Source organism: Eucalyptus grandis, chromosome 9, assembly GCF_016545825.1.
Source record: "Eucalyptus grandis isolate ANBG69807.140 chromosome 9, ASM1654582v1, whole genome shotgun sequence".
Lineage (NCBI taxonomy): Eukaryota > Viridiplantae > Streptophyta > Magnoliopsida > Myrtales > Myrtaceae > Eucalyptus > Eucalyptus grandis.
Genome location: NC_052620.1, coordinates 8,250,481 through 8,272,909, shown reverse-complemented (window position 1 = coordinate 8,272,909; position 22,429 = coordinate 8,250,481). Strand labels below are relative to the sequence as shown.

General features: G+C 38.6%; 2 protein-coding genes across 2 annotated transcripts; one reads left to right on the top strand and one right to left on the bottom strand.

The window, feature by feature from the left end:
- Window positions 1-585: 585 nt before the first annotated feature.
- Window positions 586-9,612, bottom strand: LOC104418233. Its single transcript, XM_010029505.3, has 12 exons — window positions 9,516-9,612; window positions 9,194-9,257; window positions 8,020-8,721; window positions 7,292-7,405; window positions 7,020-7,172; window positions 6,752-6,829; window positions 5,283-5,375; window positions 5,081-5,200; window positions 3,446-3,523; window positions 3,123-3,302; window positions 1,856-1,957; window positions 586-1,509 (listed from the first exon to the last, which is right to left on the bottom strand). Exons 1-12 carry the CDS (start codon window positions 9,521-9,523, stop codon window positions 1,276-1,278), a joined length of 1,926 nt encoding a protein of 641 aa, XP_010027807.2. The 5' UTR covers window positions 9,524-9,612; the 3' UTR covers window positions 586-1,275.
- Window positions 9,613-12,146: 2,534 nt separating this feature from the next.
- Window positions 12,147-19,702, top strand: LOC104420218 (18S rRNA aminocarboxypropyltransferase). The gene is made up of 8 exons (XM_039302077.1): window positions 12,147-12,247; window positions 12,871-12,936; window positions 14,148-14,188; window positions 14,795-14,931; window positions 15,721-15,811; window positions 16,601-16,672; window positions 17,772-17,884; window positions 18,893-19,702. The coding sequence occupies exons 1-8, from the start codon at window positions 12,242-12,244 to the stop codon at window positions 19,024-19,026; spliced, it is 660 nt and encodes a 219-aa protein (XP_039158011.1). The 5' UTR covers window positions 12,147-12,241; the 3' UTR covers window positions 19,027-19,702.
- The last annotated feature ends 2,727 nt before the right edge of the window (window positions 19,703-22,429 follow it).

Sequence of the window (22,429 nt, the reverse complement as noted above, 5' to 3'; positions counted from 1 at the left end):
TTGGATGGCTTTATATTCGCACTAATCAAATGTAACTTTTCTGCAGGGCTGGTGTAAGGCGGAGTTTGTCACATGCCGCTAGCATCATCTCATGTTTAAATTACTGAGCTAGCTTAATTTTTTATCGTTCGATGTGATTTTCTTCTTGTTATAGTCTAATTGTAAGCACTCAAGGTTCATTTGACTCTTTTGTTCAAGTTTACGTTTTCACTAATGATGATACTCATCTTAATAACCCAAATCAAGTATACAAATCAGTACCTCTTCAATTGACCTCGAAGACCCACCATCAAAACCCATTTGTCAAGATGTGGAACAATCATTATTTAGTCATTTTTGGCGTTTTCTTTCTTTCTCGTTTTATTCCCACATGCATTTGAACTTCAAAGCACGTGCACCACGACAGGGAGATGAGAGAATTATTAGGCATTCTGAGACGGCGGAAAATGATTCTGCCACAACCGACATGGAAAGACCAGCTACCATTCCCTGTCATTTGATATCTGTTGGGGTCAAGATCCTTAAAATGGGACAACAATCGAGGATAAAAAGCGAACATGCCCAAGAGAAATCAACACACTGACACACTAGAAACTTGACTCGCCAATTTCACTCATTCAGTACATGCCAATTACGATTACATCGCTGTATTAATCGATGGCCATTACAGAACAATGACTAGATGAAAGAAATTATCAAATAGGGGCTTGGAAAGAAATGAATGCAAGACGAAGGAATACGTTGGAAAGAGGACAGAATGATTTCCAGACCAAAAGCTTAGTGGGTCTTATTCAGTTTCACATTGGAATATAACAGACTGGCTGCACAAAATCAATGTACAGATACAGGACTCCGTCTGCCAACCGCCAAGGAACATATGAGTTTCCGTTCCGTTGAACACGTTCTCATCAACTTCAGGGAATCAAGGGTTCGCAAGGACAAGCGTCCTCATCCTCAATACACCATCAGCCTGAAAAGGTAAGCTGATCCTTGGGGAAAAAGAACTTCTATCCAAATTTGTGAGAAGATTTTCTTATTCAAAAAGACTACAGACAGTCGAAGTAGGACAACCTCAGAGCAATTCCTTGTTAAGACGGAATAACGAAAATGGCTTGCCACACTGAACAGATTTGTTCAGGTTCAGTAGCCAAAGTTATGGTGTTAAAAAATCCACTCAGTCCTATTTCAGGACATTGCTCAATTTCCCGCGATGTATCTTTATGGGGTCTGCAGATATTATGGGACATGCCTCAAGTGAGATTGGGTTATTGCAGTTTAAGTGAGGCTAACTGAAGTGGCAAATGACTGAAGCAGAGTTAGGGCTTGCTCGGCAATTGCCCTATTCCTTGCCTGCTTGACCCACACACGGACTATCTCGGCTGCTTGGCTTCCTTGTAGACCTTCCTCAAGAGCATCTGCTGCTTCGGCAAGTTTCCCTTCTGCCAAGAAGCTCTCTACTCTACTAATGATGGATTCGATCCCATCATCAGAACGGCCACCTTCTTTGACCTATAGCAAAGTGGAAGATATACCTTTCAGTGAATCTAATACTGCAGCCCAATACTCCATAGAATTAACTTATCTTCCCAATGGTTGCTAAGTTTGCACATCCACAACATATATTTCTTAGTTTTATTGCCTAATGTGTCTCTGGAGTCACAGATACAATAAGCACTAACAGGGGTTAAACCTAGTTTTGATAGAATGGGGTTTCATCAGTAATCATGCATTTTTTGAAAATGACACTAATAAATAGCCTAATTTTGTGAGCAACCTCTTACAATAAAAGCAGACATCATGCTGATTTGAAAATTAACTAAGGAAAATTGTTGAATGTATATTTCTTTTTCCTGACCTTCAACCATGAAGCAACCCGTGCTAAAGAATGAGCCAAGATGCCACCACCTCCAGGTGGAATAAAGCTGAAGTGTCGGAGCGTCCCTTTTAATGTATCAAACTATTGGAAGCAGGGTGTTAAAAACAATCAGTGATTACCTTCACCAAAGGAAGCAAATTCACATGCATACTTGAATGCGAATGCATTTGTATCTCCATATCTAGCATGATTTTATAGATTAATCTCAACATATCATCAGTATCCGAGTTCTCAACAGCTAAACATCATGTTGCTATGTAAAAACTCTAGCTTTTAGTAGGATGATACATTCTGAAAGAACTCCAGAACTATGAGAGAACTAAGAAAACAATTCAAGGAGACAAGTGGGGCCTTGGTAAGCAACTTGAGGCACCGCTATAGAAGTATATTTCTCCTCTTAAGGAGGAAAAATTCAAAACTATCCTTTCCACTCGCTGTTTGGATTAGAAACTGAGAAACAAAGCCATCTTAGAGCTTGGAAATAAGAAAACTCCCATAAGTATCACAACACAGTTCTTTTCACGATTCAAATAATGATCATCCTTACGTCAAAGTTGAAACTTTGAGAACCATGTTTTTGCTTTATATCTTTAAAATCTTAAGAGTCATTTTAGTAAGTAATCAAGGCAGTTGAAAGATACCTCAGAGAGTCAAAAAGATAAATCTCATACATTTCTCTGGAGAAACCAATGGTCACATTTTCTTAATAGAGAAGAGACCACCAAAGCAGAACCCTTCTTTTTCTTCCCTCTAGAAGCATTTCATCGAGTGAAGATTATTGAAGAAGCAAAGGGAGGGGCATCTCATGGGTAAAGCTGGTTTTAGTCAAGTAGGGTGAGACTTTACTGAACCCTCTACAGTGCACGTTCTGTACCAAGCAAAAGTGCCAAGGAAGAACTATGTTTCGAGAAAAGGATCACCATATTTGCCATAAAAATTTAGGAAAACAGCACAGTTCAAGCATATTAACAGTGGAACTCTCTAACTGATCCCCCTAGCTATTATTATGCTCCCTTTAACAAGCCTAACGGTTAAAAAGAAAACACATAGGGAGTCCAACAAACATGGATGTAATCATTAGACCAAGTGGCCCCTATAAGCAGAAGTAATGACAGGTTATTAGCTTTTTCATCAATGCAATCTTCTTAAAGAAAATTCACAAGTTGGACAGTATTAAGTTCTGAAAAATTACAAAATTGATAAACCCATCAATTTCAAAATCTTTATGGTAAGAGAAATATCTCACCTGATGGTTCAATTGCAGTACAGTATCAGTGCCATGGAAAACTGTTTCTTCTGGAAGAGATGATAAGACCAAATCCAAAACTGAATCTTTGTCTATACCGTCAAGATAGGTTTGCAAAGCTTCTATTTCTGCCTTAATAGGCAGCCCTTTGGAAAGAGCATCTTCCAGCGCGAGTGCTCCCTGAACGACAATACAAGCAGGCAGACATAAATATGCAGACTAGAAAATTCAAAACCACATCAATTGAACCTGATATCCAAAGCCAAAAGAATATAGAGGTGGAGGAAAAAACTATGCAGGAGACAAACAAAAAGAACCATTACCAAAGCGAGCTTATGAACAGAATGACTCTGCCGAGCCTCTTCAGATCGAGCATAAAATGCCATGCATAAAGCATTTATCTACAAATCAAAATAGATATACATCAATGTCATTTCATTTACATAAAATTAGTGCTTTTTAAAAAAGAGTGTTCCAGTTTATAAGAAACGTATTAAAAAAAGGAAGGGAAAGGACACTAATGACATAAAATGGCTATTTATTGATAAATGGGGATGGTAACATGTGAAGAATTCTATGCACTTAACCAGAGATATATAGGTTCAACCATGCTTTTGACAGCAGAGCTTTTTCATGCAAAGCATTTAAAAGGTTAAACTAAGAACTGCACAACCCTCATATACCAGGAAGATGGATATATGCTGAACTCAATCAAACTAAAATGGCTTGCTGTAAGGCTGCTCATAAAAAAAGCCAGACCTCAGCAGAATATTGTTAAAATATGATTGTTATGCATGAGTAAGCATCACATCCGATAAGTCAGGTTAATGGCCAGGAAAACAGCTGGTTTGCTTTTCTAAATGATAATGTCTAAGTCCAGTTCTCTGAAGGATACAAAAAGAATGCCCTCACAACAATAAGACCAGGAAATGAGGAATAGAAGACAAAAGCAAGGATGGAAAAAAACAATCATAGAAGCCAGAAGGGGCTTCTCAGGCCAAAGGCAGCTATATTTATCACTTCCAATTTTTTACTAATTTTCAGGTCCAAGCATACTGATCCATTGAAAGGTTCAAAGGGTAAACAACTGCATTTGGACCGATAGATGATTGTACAAGGGCCTGTTTTCTTTACTTTATCCCCTGGTTTCTACTCCAGGAGGTTAATTGGAGAGGAAAAAAGCATGCCCAGCTAACAATATAAGCAATGCTGCTGCATGATGCATTTAAGTCAATTCGATTCTCCTACATCTTTCTCCAATTTTCTTTAACCACAGCTAACAATTACACAGCTAATTAAAACTTAAACCAGACAGGCCAGACTTACTAATTTATTGCCGCTCGATTAGAATGAAGATATTAATAGCCTGAAAAGTAAGAATCTTGCATAGTGTCCTAAGTTGCCCTCGAAATTTTTCTAACTTTCCTGAATGTAGAGGTCATTTAAGAATATAGAACTGCTTTCCAATTATTGTCCACTGAATTAATTGCCAATCATTCTTCCACCGAAAACATCAGGTACCTTCCAGTTTTCTTACATCATCGCTACTCACAGGCTAGTTATATCAAGTTGCTTCTGCACATCCTGATTCCAGAAATTTGCACTGAAAAAATTACCAGCATTTAGCTTTTCATTTAGCTTTTCAGCTATTGTATCAAGAAATGAGCCCTACAACATATCATATTCCAAAGAGCCAGGCTTATCAGCACACAATGCACAAATGATTCCCTCACATACAGCATGCATGCTCTTCCCTTATACCCAGAAGTGCACAAAACATCCTTTAACAAGATGCCTTTGCAATGGAATATCTCTAGGTGTTACCTAACATGTTGCCATATAAGAACACTTTCTTCAGTGCTATAGTGATGTTCTTTTTAAACACTATACATCCAAGTTATGCCTTGCAAATGAAATGCAAATAAATTTCTCAAATTTATGAAAAAATTAATTTATACATGGAGATTCGCTTCTGCCATTTTCTCAATCTGAGCAGCCTTCTCACGTGCAATTGCAGAAACCATTTCTGCTTTTGCCAATTCCTCCGCTTTTTTCAGTTTCATTTCTGCTTCACTCTCCTGTAATATTTTAAACCAACAATTTGAGTTTGACATTTGCTAATGACAAGAAGACTTTTAACGGGAAAAGGCCAGGTTGCACCTTTAGCTCTACTTCCAATCTGTGTGTCTCTTCCAACTTCTGCTGAAGAGCTGCCAAAGCAGCTGCTGCTTTTGCCCTCTCTCTTTTCAGTTCCTGCACAACCGGAGATTGTCACATCAGCAAAAGTGAGTCCTATGTACTGAAATGATTACACACTACATCACCCTCTCAAACTCACTCGCACTTCATCGATCTGATGAACCAAAATAAAAAGAAATGCATTTAATTACTCAGTATTGCTGCTACAAATTAACGAGTACCACAAATTCCGGCGGGAGGTCAAAAGAACCAAATTAAGAAAGGCCACAAAGAATTTAAGGCTGTAACAATTAGTGTTATCTCATTTATAATTGAGTTTAATGTACATACAAAATGGACAAATACAAAGATATAGGAACACCATTTTTTAAATTTCCCAAGTAACTTTCATAATAAAGCAACAAGGGGGATACCAACTTGTAAGTGGAGCATCTCACCCCAAGGAGGGCTGAATTGGTCTTATGTAAAACTCCAGATAGGAATTAGGATAGCATAGGATTGTGAAGGGTAGGTATTAACAAATCTATGAATTAAACACCAGAACCCAAAGTAATTGACACAAGTTGGCCATCTCAGCTGCTGCAACTTGGTCTGTATACTCTAGTCTAAGTTGCAGCCACTGCGTTGTCAAGAGCAAATTGCAGCCATGACTTTGCCCTACCAGATCATCCATGAGAAAGAGAATGTGGGGTCAAGAGAAGGGAGAGTAACACATTCAGGCGCAATCTATGTACTCAACCAAATCATTGTTGCTTGCCCAGGACTTAGCCCTGCTCAGATCAGAGATATGGTGACTTTGACAGTGACAATGGATGACAATTGTTGATAACAACAGAGAACTGGTCAAAAGGCCAGTACTTACGTTCAGTTTTATTATTAATTTCTTTTGCCAGATAGGCTATGTACTTTCGAGCCCTTCAAGGCCAGATTCTATACATTGGCTATATCTGGCCTTATCTGAGACTATTCAGTCTGAAAGTCATCACCCAAATGCTGATCAGAAAGAGGTTATCCAATCTGGCTTGCAATATACCGCTCACCCAGCATAGGATAGGACATTCTGATATCATCACACCCAAATTCAGGAACATAATGATCTCATCAGATGTAGTGAGCCATCAATGAGACTTATATTACCTCACGATTCACAGACTTGAGGTTTGAACAGGGAACAAACTACTTCAAACAGTTGTACGCCCCCCCCCAAACAAAAATAAAAAGAAAAAGAAAAAGAAAAAAAGGAAAAAGGAAAATGATGAAGAATAAAACCCAAGTGACTTTGAAGAAAATTATTTGATAATGATATTCAAGCAGTACAAATATGAAGATTCATGACATTCCTGAAAACACTGCCTTATGCACTCCAAGATTTGATGAGGATACGGAATCAAAATACTATATGAAGACTCAAACATGGAAACAAGAACCACCTTATCTAGTAATGCAGCCTCTTCTGCATGCATAAGGTCTCTAGCAATTGCATCTTTCAATTCCTTCTCGTGCTTCTCCTGAAGAACCCAAAAAGTTTAATGATTCAATAAACTCACCAGTTCTTTAAAAGTTGAGTAAATAAGAACAAGAGAGGATAATATTTATAATTTGTATTATGTAAAATGTTTATGTCTGTAAGGGGAAAAAAAATAGCACCACTAGGTGGTGTGTAATTCAAGTCTCTAGTCACAGGGGTTTGTCCTTTACCTTCATTTTTCTCTTTTCTTCAGCAAATTGATGAGCATCTAACTCAGCTTGTCTCTTTTCAGCTGCATGAATTGCTTGTAAGAAATCAAGAATCAGTTTTCCATCTTTGGTAGCTGCACCATCATTTGACTCCTCAATTGCACTAGCAAAAGCCTGGAACAAACAAAGGTAAGTCCACAATAAACTTTTATAGAAATGATAAGTGCACCATGGACTTCCATGAAATCAGCCTGGATTAAACAAACACAAAGAAAAGAAAAAAAATACAGTACCTCAATGTCAATGTCTCTATCAAGAGAAGAGGGAGGTCTCCCTTCGGATTTATCCTCAAGATGATATGATTCAAGAAGAGAAACCGGTGTTTCAATAAAATGACCAGATGCATCCTAGAAAAGAACATGTAAAAGAAAGAGGAATTCCAAATTAATCAACTTCTATCCTTAAAACAATAAAAAAACAACTTCTCTGTCCACTGCTCTCAAGAAAAGTGCAAGTATAGATTAATTTAAGAATATAAAAATAAATGAACATTTCATGGCAACATCCCTGGAAATTGGCCTTTTTAAAAGTACCTAACCAACATCATCAAACTAAAGGGAAGCACTGTCAGACAAGTTAGGCTTTCCCAATGTCTTCAAGGCTTAAAACACCACACTGCTGCCAACTCCTTTCCACTCTTTCTCTCTCTCCCCCTAGATATGCCATATTATACTCTGATGGCAGATGTGAATAACAGAAGAACTCCTATATACATAGCAAAACATAGTCTAACCAAGGTTATAAAGCACAAAGTAAGATGGCATCTAAATGAGAGAACTAGAATGAGCCATCCCCACTACTTCATGCAGCTACTAACAGAAGATGAAAAAAACCACTACAAGATGAAATTAGGCAATATACTATTTATAGCAGACACCATCACCGAACTAAAAACCTAGCAATCCAAACAAAAGATAAATGCAACATATGATGGTGTGCTTAGTGAGCAATGACAAAGCACCTCCTGTCTCTCTTCTGCTACAAGATCCTGATGAGGCATTACTTTTGCCTCATCAAGGTTGGTTACTAAAGTAGCCTGGTCGGATAATTCCCCAACTTTAACTTCTTCATCTGGTAGCTTACTTATGCTAATCGTTGGGCCTTGTGTATCAGGACTGCCTTCAGATGATATTGCAGAATCTGTGCTTTCAACATTAGAAACTGCATCACCTGTGGGCAAGTCTTTATGTTGGTTCAATGTGTTACTTTCTCCAAGCGTGACTTCAGATTTATCTTGTGAGGAAGACTCAATATCAATCTTAGTCTCATTTAAAGCATCAGATTGAGGAGCAACTGGCTGAATTTCATCCTTCCCCCCATCACCCATTTGAGGACTCAAATCTTTAGGCACTTCACTACCCGTTAAAACTTCTTCCTCTTTGAAATGATGGACGGATTTTGCATCTTGAGAACTTGCATCCTGATTTTTAAAATCAAGACCAATCCTAGAGGTCTCGAGAGAATCATGCTTCTCTTTACCAAGCATCTGATCTAAGTAGCCAGATTGATAAGCTGCCATGAAAGCAGCGCTGACGGCAACACCTCCCAAAATGAACTTCGGTAACGAACTTCCAGACTCAGGTGCCTTTCCTGGTTTCCCAGTTGATGCATTTTGTGGAGAAGCAGTTGAAAATTCCCTTCTTGAAGAAAGATACAAGGACCTCTGCCGAAATATAACCATCATAAATTAAGCACTGTAAAAAGATGCGATGCTCAACAAAAATGATTCCTCATGCACTTGTCTAAGACTCTCTTATACCAAAAAAAAAAAACAAAGATTTCTCGCACACCGTGAACAGAACAGGATGAAGTACTTAAAAAACCGAGGATTTTAAGAAGTGGAGATCCTTGCAATGGAGTTCCCAATCTTTAAATAAAAAAGAAATGCATTGCATCCAGAATTAAAGTGAAAATTACTGAATTGTCTTAACATTCCTATAAACCAAGTTCTCCACATTCTAGAATCTAGTGAAACGGGATTGATAATCAAGCAATACAATGGTATTGAAAACCAAAACAAGACGACCTGAACCATCGACATCGACATCCACAGTCAAACTGAACACAAAAGCCAAAGGAAATGCTATAAAAAAAAAGTAGCTTTCACGAAGCTCAATCAACAGCTGCCGTAATACCTGACCGGCGATTCGCCTCGGGATCCTTCCGAAGGATCGGCGGGCGGGCGATTCCAGAATCGACCTGCGAATCCACCACCGTAAGTTAGCGCCCGAATTCAGCAAATGCCGCCGCGAGTTCGCCTCGCCGGAACCTCAAGCGGCGACCCACATATGATAAAAGGAAAAACCCTAGAAACTTCTCGGAAAACGGACGACGCGAGATGATGCATTTCGCGCTGGAAGTTCAAAACCAAACCAAAAGGAAAAGGGAGAAAAAATAATCCGGAGGAACACTGTCTCTCTCGGTTTCGGAGAGTATCGCCGGAAAATCGCGTCTTACCGGATCATCTCTTCTTCAGTTGATTCGTTTCATTCGGTTCGACGGTGGCGCCGTCGTTCGTCAATGGCGGATCGTTGTAATCGCAGTAGAGAAGGAGAGAGGGACGGTACACAAGGATTCTTCAAGAAGCCCCCTTACTAGCAAGCACGGCTGGGCGGGATCGGGCCGGGCCGGGCCGGGCCGGGTAGAACCGGTTTCCAAAATGGTTCGACTTTCGATCGAGAACCAAAATGGTTCGACTCCCGATCAAGAAAAATATAGATTGATATATTGAAAGTTTTAAAACTTTATTATAAAAGTACAATTGAGTATTAAAATTTAAAAAAATATTCGAGTTCTAAAACTTATTAATTTGGTGTAATCAAATAGAGGTGTGCAAAAGGACCAAGAATCACTTTGAATGTCTAAAACCAAATCGGACCATATCCAAATGGAGGATTCCCAAGGGAGTTGGTCCAATTCTCAATTCGAATTTATTGAAACTGTTGGTCGATTCTAGGTGTAGCCACCCATTCGGACCTAATTAGTAATAAATAAATATGTATTTAATTTTTAAGAAAGATTTCCGAGCAAAAAACAATTTAACAAAAATGAAAACCTTAAAAGCTTAACTTCCATTAACTAAGTATTTGTCTTATCTTACTTTTACCTCGTTAAAGTCGTCACTCTATTCCTCACTTACGATATCCACTTTTAAGCTCAACACTCATCAACTTATGGAATCGACTTTCAACTTTTAATGTTAGTTTAATTTTTTTACTAAATTCGCAAATAAGATTGCATTTTACTTTACTTTGGTTTGTTGGAAAAGGTCGCACTAAGTGCGGGATCAATTCCTTGAACCCACCATGGAACCAGGGGTGATCGGTTCCCGGTTCGGTCTGGTTCCACCCAAGAATCGGGAATCGGATCGAGAGGACCGGTTCCCACTTTTCTGGACCGTGGACCGGACCGGCTATCTTGGAACCGAAAACCGAACTGGACCAACCGATTCCCACGAGAGGGCCTTGGGAATCGTCAGGGTAGTGACGAGAGACGGGAGAGAGGAAGAGATGATGACGATGTGGGGAGGAATTAGGAAGGGTTTGGGAAAATGAAAGTTGAATCGAATTACCGCCAAGTTGGATCACAAAAATTGGGAAAATAGAAGTTGATGTGATGGTTACTGTATATTAAAGCATTAAAGCAGAAACTAACCAAAAAAAAAAAAAGAGGGGTTTAGCCATTCATTTAAGTTTCAAGAGAGGGAAAGGCAAGTGAGGAGAATTGCAAAAATTTGGAAAATAAAAGCTAATGTGATTGTTACGGTTGAGTGTAGTTTAGAAGCAAAAAAGGGAGGGATTATTAGCTTTGAGTTATGAGAGAAGAAATGAATATGATGATAATGGGTACTATAAATTATTTCAGAAATTAAAAAAAAAAAAAAAATATATATATATATATATATATATATATATATAAATGGTCGGTCCGCTGGTTCGGTTCGACCCCAAATCGGGAATCGGACCAACCGGTCATCGGTTCCAAAAATAGGAACCTGAGACTAGACCGAGACCCTTTAGGATCGCTCGAAATGCAGACAGTCCAGTCCGGTTCTGGTTTGGGCGGTTTCCATTGCACACCCCTAATGGAACCAATGAGCGATTATTTATTTCAATTTTTCGGAACCAATGCTTAGTTGGTGGTTCCAAATTCTAGGGTGAAAATCATCCACTTCGGACCATACTCACCTCTATAATCAAGTTCTTCCATTAATAAAAATACAAATATATTTTAGAACTTAATTGCACCAATTTGACGAATTTTCAAATTTGATTGTATTTTTTATAAAATTTTATGACTCAATCGTACTTTTTTATAAGTTTTAAAATTTTCATTACACTTATCTCAAAAAATAAAAGTATTGAGAACCAAAACAATTGTTTCGCATTTTTGTTTTTGCACTATTTCATTGTGAAAATATATATTAGTCAAGCGATTATATTGTTGTTTTTTCATGCCGAATCTCATTGTTAATATTATTTCCTTTAAATACCGGTCTCAGTTTCCCGAAACCAGGCACCGGCCTCGAATCGTCCAATGTCCGGTTCGGTCCGGTTCTCGGATCAACCTGGACCGGTCTTCCTCTGTTCACCGATATGGACACGGGCCGGGTCGCCCGGTTTAGGCGACCCGACTGCCGCCGACCCGAGAGGGCCAAGGGCCCGGACAGGACGCCATCTTAGCCCGGCGCTCCTGCTGTTTAACGCAGTTCGCAGCAGAGGCGGTCGAAAACCAACGCAACAGTAGCGCTTTCTCCCACCTTCTTTCCCTGGATCATGGGCAAAAACAGGACCGGACGATTCAAGGACCACCACAATCACCGAGGCGGCCAATCCAGCAAGACCCATCAAGCGGCGAGGCAATTCATCTGCTCTCTGGAGCCGCTCGAGCTCTCATCCCTTTTTGTTCTGCCTTTCTGGGCACTGGGTCTTTGTCTTTGGGCTGTTTTTTTCACTGGTTTAGTCTCTTTTTTGCAGGGAAGATGAGTCTCTGCCGAGTGACCCAGGTTAGCTCCTCCCTCTCGTTCTTGACAGTTTGATTGCGGTCGCGTGCCAAGTACTTGATGGAATGCTTTGGTGATCCCAAATTGTTGTTGTTCTGTATTGAGTCCTAACGAGATTCTTCCTTTTGCAGCTGGTAGGAGGAGGAGGAGGAGAGTACCAGTGCCCAGAATTCAGCTTGCCATGTGGGTATGCCTTTTCTATACCCTTCGAATCGTTTAGAAATAGTCACCACTATTGGGTATGAATTTTGGGAAAAAATTAGCGGCACCTGTGGAAATTCGTTTAGCTATTTATTTTTTCGGTGATCATAGCATCCAGTAGTGGATTCCTTACAGTTTTATTGATTAAACATGGCCTGTATGGCTTACGAATGTGGTGCGAGAAGTGGTGATTGAAAAGCAACTTGGCCCTTGTGATTTTTGCTGTGCCTCTTTGTTTTTTTACCTGTGTTGTCATGAAAGTATCTCCTTAGCAGAGGTATATGTTCTCTTACATGGGTAAAGATAAAACTCTCTCCTCTGACGCATTTCTTGATCCAGACCTTCTATAGTCAAATATACGAATGAGGATTATCTTATCTGGATTAAATTATTTAGTCGTTAAGGAGCATAATTCTCTTTGGTATCGTTGTTGCCTATTAGGATAAGTGATTCACTGAATTCCATGATCGATTATTTTAATGAACAATCATGGATTAATATGCTCTGAAAATGATAAAAAAGAGCTCCATAGATATACAATTTCAATGTATTATCTTGCTGGATATTTGTGTAGTTTGACTCATTAGTCTTGTGGTACTTCTTCCTCAGGATTTTGGGCAATGTGATGCAAAAAGGTGCACGGGACGGAAACTTTCGAGATTTGGCTTGATAAAAGAAAGTATCTGCTTCTAAAGTGTTGTCCGTTTATTCTTCTCTATGCATATCGTTGCTACAATGCCTTTTCCTTTCCATGAAAAAAAACTTCAAGCTGCATTCAGAGTGACCATACTATTGATAATATGTTTGGCAAAAGTGACTTTTGAACATTTAATGCAGTTTATTGAATGTCAACAAATTAAACGAGCCCCAAAACCAAATGAGTCCACACTAGTTAGAAGAAATTTGGGAATGATGAATTGTGTAAAAGTGCCTTTTGAACATCTAATACATGTCAGCAAATAAACCAGCCCAAAAACCAAATAAGTTAATAATATTTGAAGGAAAATAGTCTCTGATAAATCCACTGAATACTTTTATGTATATAGAAAATTTAGTATGCACCATTCATTTTTCGTTGAATGGAATCAATATCTAGCATATTTGTCCACTGATATCTTCCTTCTCTGACTAATACGGTGTTCAGTCCATCGATGAGGAGTTTCTGCCCCTTCCTTGGTTCAGAAGATTTGGTAGAGCTCACAGTTAGTTTCTTTTGCTTGCTTTGGATCGGTTAGTTTATTAGAGCTTGGTAGTTGGGTTGTTGGAGGTATGGAGCCCTTTCTGGGACTTAGGAGCAGTGAAGCATTACCTCCGCAAGATTGAGATGAAATTTCAGACCATTCTTTGCACATCTTTCTTAATCATCTCAACCCAGCACCCAAACCAAAGAGCCTTCTTTTCTTTCGAACTAGCCCATCCAGAGAGGGATAGCTGTAGTTGCTAAAACCTTGAGATTGCAATCTATCGATGTATTTAAGCTGCTCTTTTGAGGTCCAATATTACTTGAGGTGGAATATATTTTCGCTGCTTTATAAGTGCTCAAGTAGAATTAGTCTCTGGAGTTATGATTTTATCTGTCTTGTTTTGACTGAACGAGCCAGGAATTGTATAGAACAATCACATTGATTTTCAGAGTCACTGATATAAAACTAGCAGAAAGAAATAACTAAAGTTGCCTGACATAGAGGCAATATGCCGAATAGGTGCTTTTTTCCCTGCAGATCCACATTAATGGTATATGATTTAGTTGGACATATTATAATTGGTAAGATGCTATTTGCATGACTACTCATGATTTAAAGATGATGCTTAATACCTTGTGAAGTCCTGTGAGATAAACTATTTATTAAATGTCAGTAATTTGATTGATGAAAAAACCCTTGCAGGAGCTGCGCGTGAATAGTGGGTTTGGTGGCATTGCTTTGAGGTATTTTTGGATCTTTCTAATGGTTCATGTTTATGAGTGTTTTGGGGTGTTCTTGTCTTTTTGTTCTACCATTATATGTTCATGAGTGTATGAAGGAGCCTTCAGTTTCTCTTTTGAATTCTCTGTTGCTATGTCAAAAAAGAAAAGAACAAGAGAAAATAGTGAAGAGAAGAGAGAGTGAAAAATCTTTCATCCATTTGGCATCCTACTCTATGTAGAACATATAATGGTAGTACAGAAAGACAAGAATACCTTTTAACCTCATACACTCATTAACAGTTCATGTGTGCTTTATCATACCTTTTGTCTTGTAGGTGTCACATATGCTTATGGAGCTGCTGTTTAATATGTTCTAACCAAATGTAGCTAATTTAATTTTTAAATCAAATGTTTAGATAATTTGGCTAGATCAATGTCTTTGATCTTTTGTAGCTGGCATGTCTAAAAAATCGAAGCTTCTAGCATGCTTTGTTCAAGTCTTAGAGCCACTAACAAGCAAAAGCACTTCTTGGAATGTATAATTTGGAACCATCCTATGCTTGCATTCATAAAACCTGTATCTTATCCTGGACAGATGCACTGACTCTTTTACTATGTTTCATACAGTCCTGTTGGGAAACAGTGTGTCTCAAAAGAAGACTACAACTTAATCAAGAGGAAAGGATTGGCTGTTGTTGACTGTTCGTGGGCACGCTTGAGTGATGTACCATTCATAAAACTGCGGTGTTCTTCTCCACGCCTTTGTATGGTCCTTCGCTTGTCAATTTTATTTTCTGATTAGTCACATGTCACACAGTAGATGCAGTCTATACAGACTTGTGGATTTTGGTGTTGGAGTACATATTCTCCATGGGTTTATCTGAATGTTTGGGCATCTCATGTATTTGTTTTCATCTCTTTTAGCAATGTGTTGACTTCTTCCCTGTGAATTTGTTGCTTTTCATGGTAAGCCCTTGTCAATCTTCACCATTGAAGATCAACAATAGTTGACAAGGAAAGGAATTGTTGAATATACTAGACATTAATATCTTCTTCAAATTTATGCTAAGTCAAGTGCTGTCTGAATCAAGACTGTATGAGTGTATTTAATGGGTAAAGTTTAAGTCGACTTTTATAAAGGTTGGAACCACGTGAACTAGCAATTAGCAAAGTATTCACAGATGTTTCTTTCTCAAGGATCTGCAGTCTGTAATTAACGTGTGAATGTTTTAGAAAGGCAGTTAGTGAGGTAATCTGTTTTCTAGCTGTGAATCAAATTAACTTATTAAATGTTGTGAAACTGCTAAAATAGATGTAACTATCTGCTGTAGTTATAACATCAAAGGTATTGTTCACTTTACCCTAGAAAAAATTTAACCTTCTCTTGATGATTTAACTTATCCTGAAGGTTGATTTTCTTCTATTGAGGTTTGGTTTCGTCACAGTAATTCACATCTTTCCTCACAGTAATTCACATCTCATGCAAGCCTCATTAAATTCATCTGTCATATCATACTCCTTTCCTGAAAGTAACATATCAGTTGTAACTGCAGTACCATGGCTTGTAGCAGCTAATCCAGTAAATTATGGTCGACCGTGTCAGCTATCTTGTGTTGAGGCATTGTCTGCCGCTCTCATAATATGGTATTTACATTCTTCTCAAAGGAAACGTTTTTCCTCTCCTTTTGCTATATCTATAACGTGGATAATGATAGCGATATACTATAAATGCCATGGTTTGGATCCTCGTACCATCTCTTGAACACTCGTGTACTAAGAGCTGAAAATTGGTGTTGATCTTTCTGAAAACAGTCTCGAGAATGATTTTGCAAGGGCACATGATTGCCATATGGCCACTGGAGTAGTCTGTGCATTGTGTTGATATTAATGTCATTGATAACTTTGAAATTGCATGTGTTTGAAGTTGCCGAGCAGGAATAAATTCCTGATTTTCCCATAGAGGAACTATTAGACTAGTCGAACTTGTTGGCTTGGTGAAACGACTAACTCCAGTTTGTGCTTGAGTATGTGGGATGCTCAAAGGTGGACTAGAAGTTTACCTTCATTAGATCAGAGACTTATGAGTAATACTTGAACCCTTTTTATGATGGAATATGTCTGTGCAGATTCCTATCAATCAAGCTAAACAGTTTCCAAGTTGTTGGGTTTAAATTTGGTTGCCCACTAGTTTAGACTTTAAGAAGAGAACGATTCATTCCTTTTTCAAATAGACTTTTACCTTTGGCCAGTGGCATATCATTTTCGAGTTCTTTAATCTGTGTTTTTTCCTAGTGGGAGGTTGCCATACTATATTTGTCTGTGGAAATTTAAGTTTCAGCAGTATTTCACAGTTCAGTTTTTTCTCTCAATCTGTAGAAGTGATAAATTTCACAAGGATAGGTGCTTGTTTCATCCTTTCATGTTCATTCACAGTGGAGAAGAGGAAACTGCAAATTTGTTGCTGGGAAAGTTCAAGTGGGGTCATGCTTTTCTTTCTCTGAATAGGTACTGGACTCTCTCTCTCTCTCTCATGGGTGATTGCATGGAGGTTTATTTTTGTTCCTCTATTTTCATCTGTCTACTCTTGTCTTTTTTTTTTTTTTTTTTTGTATGCATGTGGGGTAGGTGGAAGGGATCTTTAAAAGAGGTGATGATTTCTGTGGAGGCATTATTCCCTGTGGCAATCTTATTGTGTGATCTATATTCTTGGGTCTTCTTCTAGTGCTGGATGGGTCCAGCCATTCCAACCAGTTGGGCTTCGAACCCACATTTGAGTCCAGACGAATTTGCTTCTTCAGGATCCTAGTGAATCAAGTGGACCACCAGACCCTGTTGACATGGTTGGCTGATCAGCTAGACAAGGATTTGCTAAAATTTAAGAGAGCACTGGACCCTGTTGAGGTAGTTGGCTGATCAGCCAGACAAGGCTTTGGTAAAACTTAAGAGAGCTTGTGAAGAAAAACACCTGAACCCTTGCTTTTTTCAACAGTTAAGAAATAGTCTACGAACTATCAAGGCTTCAGTCCAGAGCATTCTCTTAGTAACGAGGCATATTTACTTATTCTATATGTGTATACACTTTACACAAATTTGCAAATGAAAGGAGAAGGGAATTGAACTTATCCCCTTAAGAAGCCAATGAGTGAGATTATGTCACCTGGAGCAGATGCCAGTTTGGTCAGGAGCCTTTAGGTATCTTTAGCCCCTAAAAAAATATTATCGGGCCGATGGCTCCATCAGTGGACTCATGAATCCTCACATGGTCTTACTCCAGTCTGATTTCGAAAACATAGATGCTGGGTATTAGGTTGTGCTGTCGTCGGTTGGGCTAAATGTGTGGGGATTTTTAAGCATAATAATAGGATTATGTCTCTTCCATCATTTACACAATCACAGTGGAATCATTGAGATTGTTGAGACACTGACAGAAAGCCAGCTTGGCCTGTCACAAATTCTGAGGAAGAAAGGGTTAGTTGTTAGATTATTGAAAAAGAATGGTGCATTAATAACTTTTTGAGGGGAGATCCTGCTGATATGGTGCATTAATTGCATGTTGCCTTCATATCCAATTCTATAACCAGCTTGGGGGTTTATTTTAATGCAGGGAACTTCTCAAAGCATACTCTCAATGTGAAAGTGGTGCTGATATTATTTCGGTCCAAAATTCATGGCTTTCCCAACAGAATGAAATTCCAAAGGTCCCAGCCGAAATAGAGGGTATTCTCCTTTGTTGATTTAAAACTCTGCCTTCTATTTGTCACTTGAGAGCCATATTAGAGGAGAGTCATGCGAGCAAATTATTACCATGTTATGGTACAAATTTTATGGCATTACTAATGAGGAATCATGAAGAATATATGAGAAACTTTGAATCCTGTATATTCTGGCCGAGCTAGTACTGCTATGTTTTCTCACAAAAAAGGAGTTGATTATGTGAAAGGTTACTTTGCATGGACCTGACAAGTTCAGCAACTATGGAAGAGTTCTATCTGACCTTGTCAGATGACTTTTAAGATTGTTCACCATATGCTGCAATTTTGATTTGTGTATCATTTTTTTTCTATCACACAGCCTTCTAGAGTACATGTCAGTCGTAATGCGTTATCAGTATGTGCTGCTTTCTGAAAATTTATTTTGCAGTTGACTTCTAGATGATGACAATTTGAGTTCATACGTTTTAGCAGTAGATTCACAGCATCATGAAGCAAACTGCTCAGTCCTCTGGATCACCAGTGGAGTGTCAGTGGAGATTAAGGGTGTAATCAAGTCAAGTCGATGTAGTGCCAAGCTCGAGTTTTAGGCTTGAGCTTGACTTGAATGAAAATTCCTAATACTTGAGCTTGACTTGATTATAATAGTGTTTATACATAAAGATGAGCTTGAGATTAATTAGGTTGGTTACTTTCCATTTATATATAGATGGATACTCTAGTCCACATCTCTCACTTGTTTGTGGCAGCAAATGGCTTTTGCATCCCTTTTATATCATGGGGATGCTTTTGGGAATTATATGACAAGGAGATGTTGCACACTGAAACAAGAGGAAGACGAGAGATTCATTAGTTTTTCTCAATTTGTTTCACATAGTCCGTTGATAGAGGGGAGTCAAGGGGTTAACAATGGTTCAGTGCTTCTTTCTTTGCTAGTTGCGAAGAACTACCCTAAAAACTGTCAATCATTTGAATATGATCTCATAATCTAGCTGTGTTCACTTTGCCTCCACAGGGACAGCCACGGAATCCCACGACGAGGACGAGGACGAGGACAAGGACTCGTGCGATTCTGAAGATGGGCTTCCACCTCTTGAGAGGAATATGAATCACTTAGTCCTCGAGGACAGTGAAGACGAGAGCGAGTAGCTGTTGTTGACTATGGTCCGTCTGTGCTTTCACTGCAACAGTCTTCCGACTTTCTTTTCACCGTTTTGGGCGGCTTCTGCTCTGTATATGAAGAAGTTTTAATATGCAGGTTTGGTAGGATCAGCTTTCATGTCACAGCAGGACGTTTCTGTGCTTGAATTGGTTGAGTGTTGTAGCTTTCATTATGGTTCTGTATTTACTGGTATGAGGCTTGCAGATGGAGTGAAGGCAGCCATTTAGTATTCTACTTGCGGACCATGTTGAGCTGCTCCCTGCCACGCAGCAGTTATTTGCGTAGATTGTTCGAAACCTTTGTGCATCTGCCGGCGAGTGCGCTCGATGGAGAAAAGAAAAGGCATGGGAGTGAGTAGGATTTCTGCTCAGGTGAAGAAATCTTGCAAAAGTTTCTTGTCCAAAACACATTGTGAATTCTCCTTTTCCGTCTCTTGTGCACCCATGTAAGGCACTTTGCTACTGAGAGTAGAGAGAGGATTGAGTGGATTTCGACCTTTTACACACACATATCCAGAGAAGCTATCCATACTAAAATGCTTTGAGGTTGTCGGGGCTGCGGTCTCATTCTGATTCATTCGGAGGATCGGAAAAGGTTAAGGCCAATAAGGTGGAATTGTAAAAGTCCCAGATCTATTGCATGAAGGCTGATTTAATTCTAAAATTTTCAGTTGTGTCCTTTTGTCTTAAATGTATTGCTGATTCCTGGGCTCTCTTCATTTCAAATAACTTCCAAGAAAATGTTTTTTGGATTTTTTAGCATTTGCTTTACAAAAAATAAGTTAATCAAGAAAAAAAAATTTGCCAATGGAGAAAATACCATCAAAATTGAAGAAAATATTTTCCACTTTCTAAAAAGTGTACATCACTCATTTTTATTATTTTTATTTTTTAAAAATATGAATATTTAATTCCTTTTTTTCCTTTTTCTTTTATCTTCTTATTTCATCGGCAAGCTCGAGCTTGCTTGAGGATGATGAGGCTCGGGCCTCGCAAATCGGCAACACTCAAGAGTCGCCATTGGGCGGTGAGGCTTGAGCCTTACAGATCGGTGCTCAAGCGTCACTCGGGCCTCCTAGATTAGTGGTGCTCAAGCTTCACTAGATGGTAGGGGTGTGTATAATCCGGGCGGACAATTCCCAACCTAGAACCGGGAACCGCTCGTTAAGGACCGATTCTGAAAAATTGAAACCGAGATTTACTCATTTGTTGCATGGATCCATCCGGGAATCAGACTGCAATTTTAGTTAAAAATAGAAAAACTAATTTGCACTAAATATGTAAAAAATTGCTGCTAATTATTTCTATTGATAATCAAGTTTACTACCATAGCAACATGTTGGCATTACCAAGATAATATTCAAGGGATGGATAAAAAATAACCATTGAAAACACAACATAGCATTACAAGAGGCAACATTCAAAGACCAAAAGAAAATTTCATGAACCATATAGTCTCCTTTTCTCATATTAGGTAATAATACACTTGTCTAATTTTCATATATGCACTGGGCGCTACAATGGGCAGTGAAAATTTAATATACAGAAAAGAAAAGGAGGACATTTGGAGAGAGTATCTATGCAAATTTATAGTTGCAAAGAGAATATACTGTCGACGACTCAAGAAGACAAACTCTTTAGCAAAGAGAGAGAGAGAGAGAGGGGTGGGATGGGAGAACAAAGATAACCTTGATGATGCATGTAAAAAAGAGAAGGGGGGGTGTTGGAGATTGACACTAATTACTAATGGCTGATGACTGAGAGATGAAGCGAGGAATGAGTAAATGCAAATCCACTCTAATTTAGCAAATAACTGAAATCAAAGACAGGAAAGGCCAAAGAAAAGAAAAGAGGAGAGAGAGAGAGAGAGAGAGAAAGCTATTTCCATAAAGTCCAAATCCACCTATCAAACCCTTTGTTATAAGTCCAGTTTTTAATATTAAAAATTAATCGGTTTGGTCAAGGTGGGCGAGTGGACGGATCCGCCCATGGAACCGGGAATCGGACTGATACCCACCGGTTCCCATAAATTAGAACCGGGAACCGGACCGATTCTCTTAAGAACCATCGGTTCCGGGCGGTTTCGATCCAGTTCTGGGTGGATTATGGTTCTTTTGCACACCTCTACTAGAGGGCATGAGACTAGGGCCTCCCAAAATAGCAACACTCGAGCTCGAGCCTTGCCTTATGGCGAAAATCACCAACCATTGTTGTGGTGGTGATCGATTGAGAAAAATAAAAATAAACTAAAAATGACAATAATTTAAAATTCGACTTTTTCAAAAAATAAAGTAAAATAAAATAAATCTAAAGGAGTGTATGAAATAAAATAAAATCAAATACCAAATGGTGGAAAATATTTTCCACTTCAATTTATGCTTTTAGTTGAATATTGGAAAATATAGTTTTTTTTTCGAAAATGACTTTTCTAAAAACATCACATATTTTGTAAAAAGAATAGAGTTTTAAACTTTTAATTGTATCAATTTAGTCGTAAATCTTTTGATAATTTATCAATATAACAAATAATAGGGTTAAGAATGAATTGGCAAATCATAAAAGAAAATTTGGGGTTAAATATGCACAATTGAAAGATTTAAAACTAATTGGTTATTGTGTAATAGAATAATAATCCTAACCAATGAGTATTGTGTTATGACATGGTGCTTGGAAACTACATCATCGGCATGCACTTGGGCTTGGGCTCGAGCTCGAGTAATTAATTTGAGTTGATTTTTTTTTTGTCAGTCCTATTATATTTCTACTCTAACTTTCACTCTTAAACTTTTGCCCTACCTCATTGTAGAGCGTGAGAGTCGAAACTCATTCTTGAAATTATATTGTTCCCACCCCAACCTCCTCAGAATGTGGAGATTTGAACCTCCTACTTCCCCTTTCCACTTTCAAGTTGGAAGGGTGGCCACTAGACAAATCCAAATAATTAATTTGAGTTAATTTGACTTAGCTCAATTATGCCAAGTATAGACATGCCTCTTAAGCCATATCAAGTTGATTCAACTCCCTCAACCTTCAATTATCTTGATTACCCAATTTGCAGGTGAATTTATTATAAACTCAGAGTCTTCACAGCAAACCCATATTCCGAAAGTACATCGGATGAATCATAGCATCATTTGTACGTACGATGTCTTTCAACTGGGAGTACTGAGCCGACAAATTGCTAATTTATTCCATCAATAAATAGATAATCAAGATGGAACCTTCTCCTGTTGGACAAAGCTTGGAAGCTACTCGATCCAGGTACCTCTGAACTTCGATCCGAGTCGATTCGTCAAGCCACTTGGACTTGAGACGAATTGAGTTGCTTGAATTTCGCGACTCGACTTGACGAGCTTGCATCCATAAGTAAAAACCCAAAAGTCCCATTTCA

Bases quoted from the DNA above. Each gene is read 5' to 3' on its own strand.
- LOC104418233 (XM_010029505.3), bottom strand. The intron at 5,376-6,751 runs GTGGTTCTTGTT...CCGGTTGTGCAG, and splicing joins AGGCTGCATTACTAGATAAG to GAACTGAAAAGAGAGAGGGC. The intron at 3,303-3,445 runs GTAATGGTTCTT...ATTGTCGTTCAG, and splicing joins CTGTTCATAAGCTCGCTTTG to GGAGCACTCGCGCTGGAAGA.
- LOC104420218 (XM_039302077.1), top strand. The intron at 14,932-15,720 runs GTATGGTCCTTC...TTGTAACTGCAG, and splicing joins GTGTTCTTCTCCACGCCTTT to TACCATGGCTTGTAGCAGCT. The intron at 16,673-17,771 runs GTACTGGACTCT...ATTTTAATGCAG, and splicing joins GCTTTTCTTTCTCTGAATAG to GGAACTTCTCAAAGCATACT.